The 7,366-nt window shown below is 54.2% G+C and overlaps 1 protein-coding gene across 1 annotated transcript; it reads right to left on the bottom strand.

Moving 5' to 3' along the window:
- Nucleotides 1-1,528: 1,528 nt before the first annotated feature.
- Nucleotides 1,529-7,347, bottom strand: PSMA7 (proteasome 20S subunit alpha 7). The gene is made up of 7 exons (XM_024750216.1): nt 7,119-7,347; nt 4,972-5,098; nt 4,188-4,312; nt 3,405-3,527; nt 2,810-2,929; nt 2,098-2,160; nt 1,529-1,756 (listed from the first exon to the last, which is right to left on the bottom strand). The coding sequence occupies exons 1-7, from the start codon at nt 7,212-7,214 to the stop codon at nt 1,664-1,666; spliced, it is 747 nt and encodes a 248-aa protein (XP_024605984.1). The 5' UTR covers nt 7,215-7,347; the 3' UTR covers nt 1,529-1,663.
- Between the last annotated feature and the right edge of the window lie 19 nt (nt 7,348-7,366).

The raw sequence follows: 7,366 nt of genomic DNA, 5'->3' as shown, positions 1-7,366 counted from the left end.
TAAGGCCCACCTGGCCATCTGTGCGTGATTCAGGCTGAGAGGAGGACCAGACGGCAGGCCAAGCTGGCCTGTGACATCTGGATGCAGCCTTGTGTTTGGCCAGCTTCCTTTTCCGGGCTGTCTACCACTCTCCAGCAGATCCTGAGCACTGCTGGTAGTTTCAGAATTTAACAAACTCTTAACAAATACCAATTAAAAATAAAAACCTTCCACAGCTGACCTGCTACACGCAACTGGCCTTAGCACTAATTCTAAACTAAGTAGTTTTTTTTTGTTTGTTTTTGCGGTACGCGGGCCTCTCACTGTTGTGGCCTCTCCCGTTGCGGAGCACAGGCTCCGGACGCGCAGGCTCAGTGGCCATGGCTCACGGGCCCAGCCGCTCCGCGGCATGTGGGATCCTCCCGGACCGGGGCACGAACCCGCGTCCCCTGCATTGGCAGGTGACTCAGCACTCAGGCTAAACAGGTATTTCTCTGCTAGAGATTCTAAATATAGTTAAGTCACAGTTTACCACCTATGACTAACCTTGCTATTAAAACTTAAACTGACAGTCATTGTGACGATTAGACACTTTAGGCTAAGTTTAAAATATATCTGGGCCTCCTTATCCCTATTTATTTTGGCCGCGCCGCGTGGCTTATTGGATCTTAGCTTCCCTACCAGGGATTGAACCTGGGCCCTCAGCAGTGAAAGCACCAAGTCCTAACCACTGGACCGCCAGGGATACGCTTTAGTCCTCTTGAGAAGCTTGATGTATATATGCCATTGAATGAGAACCCAGTACAAGAGAAGCTGTAGACAGGGCAGAGCCCTGGCATTGGAGTCCTACCAACCACTGTGGTCAGAAGAAACAACCAGCCCAAGGACTCTTCTAAGAAGCCTTCTGTGAGTTCTCCTGGGGCAAAGGAAGCCAAAAGGCAACGCCATCACCAGGGCTGGCGGCAGGGCCTCTGGAGAAGCAGCAGCATTGTGCAGGAGAAGGGTGGTTAGGTTCTTCTGTAAACGCAGAGCTTAGGACCATGACTAACCCTGCTGTGGACTGCACGCTAAAAGAAGGGTAATCTTTCTGGCTAAAACAGGGAGGGAGGGTAGGGAATAGCCAGCACCGGAAGTCTTAGGTAGAAAACAGGAGGAGTGTTGACTTGATCTGCTAGAACCAGAAATTTAAGACAAGTTCCACAGCTACTGCTCTGCAAGATGAGCTCAAGATGTAAACTGAGCACCGTGTGTCCTCGCGTCCTGACGTCATGTTCGTTAAGGACTCGAACAAAGGTGTAAAAAGAAACAGTCATTCTGTTTAGAACTCCTGAATGGGAGAAACCCTGAGTTTCTGCAACCGCAGCACCTGTCTACAGCAGTGTGGACCCCGTAAAGCCTCCCCACAAACCCCAAGGGAGGAGCCCCACTCGGCCGTTGCCTTGTCTTAGAGCCTGGCGAGGAGCTGGGAGGAATTGCTCCAGAGACCCAAGGCGAGCAAGCTTTCTAAAGAGCTATCAGTACACCTAAAGGATACATTAACCCCTAAAAGAAAGGTTAAAAAACAAGGATGTTTATTGTAGGACACTTGGACAGTATGGGTAAATGGGACAGAAATGCCTACATGTCATTTGGAAAATCAGCCATGATTTGAATTTAAAAATCGCTACAGGCAAAATTTCATTCATCATGATGCTTTCTTTTGTTTCTTCTTCTCATTTTCTTCTTTTTCTTTCTCAATCTCAGCAACATATTTCTCAATTTCTTCAGGATTTAAAATCTATCAAAGGAACAGTGTACGGTTAGCCACACAAGGACCCCCAACATAGGCCCCAGATGCCCCTTCCAGCTGCTTCTACAGGAAAGCAAGGCCACATGTGCCTGACCCAGGGAACAAGCTGGAACTGATGTGTAGGTAATAATTATAAAGCAGAAGCAAACGTGCACAGCGGAGGTTTTCACCACGCAAATGCTTTCTTTTCGACTCATTTGTGGGGATCCTTGGAAAGAACCTTTCTCGGGGCTAAAGCCACAGCAGAATGGCCCTGAATGTGCACTACCCCTGCCCTGACCACTGGGAACACTCCGTAGGTAAGGACAGCAAACCAACTTGGTGATTACCTTGAGGGGTTGATCTCGTCTCATGACAGCAAGTTCTATGTTTTTGCCGCCTGACTGAACCACCTTGGAGGGGAGAGAAGAGCGTTAGATGCCTCACCCACCTCAAGACCAAACAGCGCCCTTATGTGCCCTGTGAGCCTGAACCCAGCACTGCCACACAAGGGGAGAGGGTGGGACACCGGGGTCCCAATACCCAAAGCGTGTGTCCTAGCTGCACACTGATGTGGCCAGTCCTTCGCGATACCCTCCTGTCTTGAGGCAGCTGGATTTGGGCGGGGTTGCTGGTCCCTCCTCCTGCACAGCAGGTGTGCTTACAGCCCTCCCATCTGTTCACAGCCTTTCCCACCACTAAGCCCGGACGTCTGGACCCCCTCTGCCTCTGGCTTCACCCCCTAGCACCTCTAAGGACGGCTTCCACCCATTATTCCCAGCACTTCTTAAGTCCCTGACTCTATAGCAGTAGCTTGAGCCTCAGAAAGGCTGAGCGCTTGGGCAAGCCACCTAGCCTCTCGGTGCCTGGACTGCCCAGACGTATAAGGAGCTGATACAGCCCCAGAGCAGTGCCTGGTGCTATGGCTGGCACCCTCACCACCTCCTTGTTGCGCACACGTCAGCTGCTCCGTTCTGCGCTGTCCGTTCTGCCCAGCCCAAGTACCAGCACCACGGCGTGCGCATCTTCAACATATCGCCCAGATTTCAAACACAGACTTACTTCCAGGAGGGCCTTGATAACCAGCTTAATAGTCAGGTCGTCTGTTTCAATGGCTTCGTCAGTATAATTCTTCTCTAGAAATTCACGCACTGACTTGGCACCCCTGCCTATAGCGTTGGCCTGAAACAGGGACGGGTGTTACACGGCACAGAGTGCGACAATCCAGAGCCAGCCCAAGAAAACGACCCCCACCACCAGCCCTGTGGTCCCGCCAGTGCCACCCTGCTCCCATGTGCTACGGTGAGGGGCAGCCTGGTGGGAGGTGGGCCTGTACTCCAGGCCCTGCCCCATGGCTTCTTTTTGCAAAGGGCTATTTGGAGTTGGTGCTGATTCCTACCGAGAAAGGGATTCTACTGAAAGACACGTGGGCAACTTGACTACACCACGTATCCTTACACCCCGCTGTCCTTTCCTCCCAAAAAGCAACGCTTAACGGCTTCTCAGCTCCCGTGTCACAAGTGTGTCGTGAACACTTATGTATGCGTACACACCTATGCATACGATTAGGCCAGCTCAAGGTCCCAATGGCCTCCAAAGCTGCTTCTACTGGCAAGATGGCCCAAAACAAAGCCCCTCTGTTTTGTCAGGGACTCACCTTCCAGGCATGGTACGTGCCCGAGGGATCAGTCTGATAGAGTCGGGGGGTACCATCAAAGTCAAAACCCACAATAAGGGCAGAGATGCCAAACGGCCTGCGCCCGTTGCTCTGTGTGTAGCGCTAGTGGAAAAAGAGACACAGTGACACTGCTGCCTTGGCACGAAGGCCCCCCAGAACCTGCCGTAAGTAAAATACACATGGTGTTCTAAAAACACAGCTTTTAACGAAGGGATGAAAATAAGTTAAGCCCACGTTCAGGTTATTTGCAATTCAGGTGAGAAATGAAAGGAGCCCGTGGTTTTCAGCATTCCTCCTTCTGTTGCTGCATTTTCATTCTCAGAAAGACCAGAACTGCATCATGAAGCACAGCTGGGGCTGCTTGGAATTATTTTGACAGCAGACACAATCTGGCTACACATTTTGCTTCACAGGTGACTAAGATTTCACCAGAGTGGGTGTGGCTTTCAGCCCCCTCCCAACTGCTTGGTGACTGGTCATTCAAAATGACAAGACAAGAACTACATCACTTCCCTCTGGAAATATGAATCTGGACTGCCCCATGCTACTAAATAAGAACACAACAAATGCCACTTAAAAGGATAAATGATGGTAAAATTACAGATATAGAGAAATCCAGGCTAGGACCCTTGCGTGGAACAAGCACGGTCTAATCTCCCCACAGTGACGTGTGCGGCCACGTGAAGTAATGCGGCAGGACACTCCACGACAAAGCAGTGACCGCTCGTAACTAGCCGAGCCACGGCAGGCAGACACACCCACCTGCTTCAGACTGGCGATGTACCGTGTGATGTACTCCACGGTGACCGGGTCCTCCACGGTCAGCCGGTGGCTCTGGCATTCCACCCGCGCCCTGTTGATGACTATCCTTGCGTCAGCAGTGAGGCCTGCAACGAACACAAAGAGAGCTCCCCCTGAGCCACCGCTCGTCCGGCCAATCGTCGAGGCCAGCGCAGATCACATGAGTGGACAGCAGTTACCCTTGGCCGGTCCTCTGGTACCCAGCACCGAGATCATTCTGAGTAACCAACAGCGGAACCAGCAGCCTCTGTGAGCTTCTCTGAGAAAGCTGTGTGTACGAGGAGCTGTGTGTATTTACACAGGCTGTAAACACGCTAGTTTTTTGACAAAGCAAGTCAATCTCTAGTTTAGGTAAACTGACCTCCCCGCTGAGGAAGGAAACAAATGAAAACCCAGAAGTGCAAGAACACACGGCACATCCCGAGAGCAGGGTGCTGTCCAGCTCTCCCCACTTCACGGGCGCACAGTTAGCTGTGACAGCTGACCTTTCTCCTGCCAGCAGCAATAGAGGCGACAGCACAGCACCTCATCCCGGGGTGTTTAATCATTTGGCCCCTATGCTTCAGCCTCCTGGGGAGGACCTCCCCCTGCAACTGTGGCCAGCCCTCTTCTTGAAGGCCAGCCCTTTCTTTTGAATGATTTCAGGTTACCCAATTTTCACGTCCCTCAACAGCCCTTCCACCAGGTTAACCTCCAGAGCGCTGTTCAAGGAGACTGAAAAATACAGCACGGGCCCCAGACTTACCCGCGAATGCCATGCAGACATTGTCGTCCAGAGCACAGATCTTCCGCACTGTTCTTTCATCCTGCAGTTTGGCCACTGACTTCTTCTCCACACCAAGAACAACAATGTCTTTTCCTCGGACACCAACCTTCAAGAAAGGGCAACGCTGCACTTAAGGAGCTGACACGAGGTTCTGCCAGCAGGCACAGAGCACTAACAGCGCATGCCAACGTGGTCCTGTGAACACCCTGGGGGTGGCGCACACACCCTGCAAACCGTGGGTCTCGATCCACTTTTGGCAGAGCTAGTCCAGGTATCACAATCTAGGTGCCTAGTCTCGTGCCTTAAAATACTGATACGTAGTTCCAGTTACAGCACAACTAAGGAATGACTATTATCAGAGTGTATGTGTACACCTGTCATTTCAACCCAGTGAATCAAAGAGTCTCTGGAAGGCTTGAGTGTGAGTCCCTAACAATGAAGTCCGGTGTCCTGAAAGCAGTGTTGATGTGGTTGTAAAACTATACCAAAACATTCCCCTCTCTCGTGCACTTTTTTTCTTTTTGGCCACGAGGCTCATGGGATCCTAGTTCCCCAATGAGGGACTGAATCCAGGCCACTGGACCGCCAGGGAACTCCCCCCTCCTGCACTTCTGAAAACAATGTGGACAGCGGCGGGGAAGTGCCTGATACGGCGTCAGGCAGACAACGTATCAAGTATTACAGGGAGGCCCATGGCTCTCTGTTTACGGCTGACACTGTAGCGCGGAGAAAAATGTATTAAAAACATGGGGGGGAAAAAAGTCACTGACTGCCAGTTAAACCCCTCAATCGAAGCAGCAGCAGACCCAAATGAGACAATCACTTGGAAAAGCAACCTCTTCTCTTAGTTTAGAGCGCGGATCTCTCAGCCTCTGCCCTACAGGCACCTGGACCAGCTAATTCGTCAATGTGAGGGGCTGTCCCTGCGCACTGTGCGATGTTTAGCATCGTCCCAGCCTCCACCTCTGTAAGTCTCCACGTGGGGTGCAGAGAAGCACTGATTGGCAGTGCTTCAGATTTCAAGGAGCTTTCTCGTGAATTGTCTTCCACGGTCTTCAAAGTTCCCAAGGGAAAGAAGGCCAGGCCCAGAGACAGGTTAAGCAAAGGTAGCCACCCTGGCTGACCCACAATAGTATGGGGATGGGGGTGTCAGCTGACCCCAACAGTCTTTAAGCTGAGGCAGGTCACAAGATGGATTTGGGGCCTTAATTTCAAAAAAGACTCAAGAAACGAAAAACACTTCCCAGTTTACAGAATCGTGTGTGTTCTCTCTCTGCCCACTCAAACCTCTGAAACACCAGATAAAAAATAAACCATCATCCATTCTGACCGATCAGCAAACTGACATGTGTCTTGAGGACAGCATGTATTTATTATATCTGAAGCATTGGTCTAAATGAGAGGCGCGCTCGGGTGCGACGGGACAGGGGTCTGGCGCAGTGACCAAAGGGACGGAGGACTCAGCAGTTGGACCCAAGACGGAGCCTGCCCGCCGCGCCGGCGGCCCGGGAACCGCAGGGTTGATGCCGACACCGGCCGCTCTTTGTTCTCGAGGCCGACCCGGACTTTGAGGGCAACTGCTTTCCGCGGGGGTTGGGGGGTAGTTGGCTACCTGGGAGCTGTCCAGACACAGTTCGCGGAGTCACTTACTCCCTTAAGGAGCGTTCCTGAGCGGGCAACGGGCGGGCCCTGCCTCTCGGAGTCGCGCGCCCCGGCCCCGCCCGGCCCCCAGCCCCCCAGGTCCACGCGAGGGCCCCCGCCAAGATGGCGTCGGCGCCAGGCGCGCGCACGGCTCCGAACACGGACGCGGGGCACCGAAGCCAGCGGCCTGCAGAGCGCCTGCCGAGCCACTAGCCGCCCCGCTCGCCCGGACGCGGAAGCCGGCGCCCAGAGAGCCGCCCCGCCTGTCCTCACGTCTCCCGCCCGCGGCTCGCAGCGCCCCTTTCCCGCAGCGACGCCCACGTCGCGGCTTCCGAGTGCGCCCCACACCATCGTGCCGCCCCAAACCCCGCACAACCGCGCGCCCGTCAGCGCGGACCCCAGGGAAGCTGGTCGGCAAGACGCGCCCGGGCCCCACCCAGCCGCCCGGGCCTCCGCCTGCCCCGGCGCCCGGCCTCCCCGCTCACCGCGGTCGAGCCCTTCTTCACGGCCTCCTGCGCGTACTCCACTTGGAAGAGGTGGCCGTCGGGCGAGAAGACGGTGATGGCGCGGTCGTAGCTCATGCCGGCGGGGAGACGCTATCAGGACCGGGAAAAGCGCACACTCACGGCCGCGCAGGCCGCGATTCACAACGCCGCTGCGCCCACCCCGCGCGCCCGCCCGCCCCCAGCGCCGGGGACTGCGCTGCCAGCGTAAGGCGGTGTCCGGAGGCGTC

The sequence above is a fragment of the Neophocaena asiaeorientalis genome, unplaced genomic scaffold (genome assembly GCF_003031525.2).
Source record: "Neophocaena asiaeorientalis asiaeorientalis breed wild unplaced genomic scaffold, Neophocaena_asiaeorientalis_V1.1 scaffold606, whole genome shotgun sequence".
In the NCBI taxonomy this organism is placed as follows: Eukaryota; Metazoa; Chordata; class Mammalia; order Artiodactyla; family Phocoenidae; genus Neophocaena; species Neophocaena asiaeorientalis.
This window is presented reverse-complemented; position numbering and strand designations above follow the sequence as displayed.

Excerpts from the sequence above, each read along its gene's own strand:
- PSMA7 (XM_024750216.1), bottom strand. The coding sequence starts at position 7,214 with ATGAGCTACGACCGCGCCATCACCGTCTTCTCGCCCGACGGCCACCTC. Across the intron at positions 5,099-7,118 it reads TGAAGAAGGGCTCGACCGCG|GTTGGTGTCCGAGGAAAAGA; the intron begins GTGAGCGGGGAG and ends CCTTTCTTGAAG. Across the intron at positions 2,161-2,809 it reads TTATCAAGGCCCTCCTGGAA|GTGGTTCAGTCAGGCGGCAA; the intron begins GTAAGTCTGTGT and ends CTCCCCTCCAAG.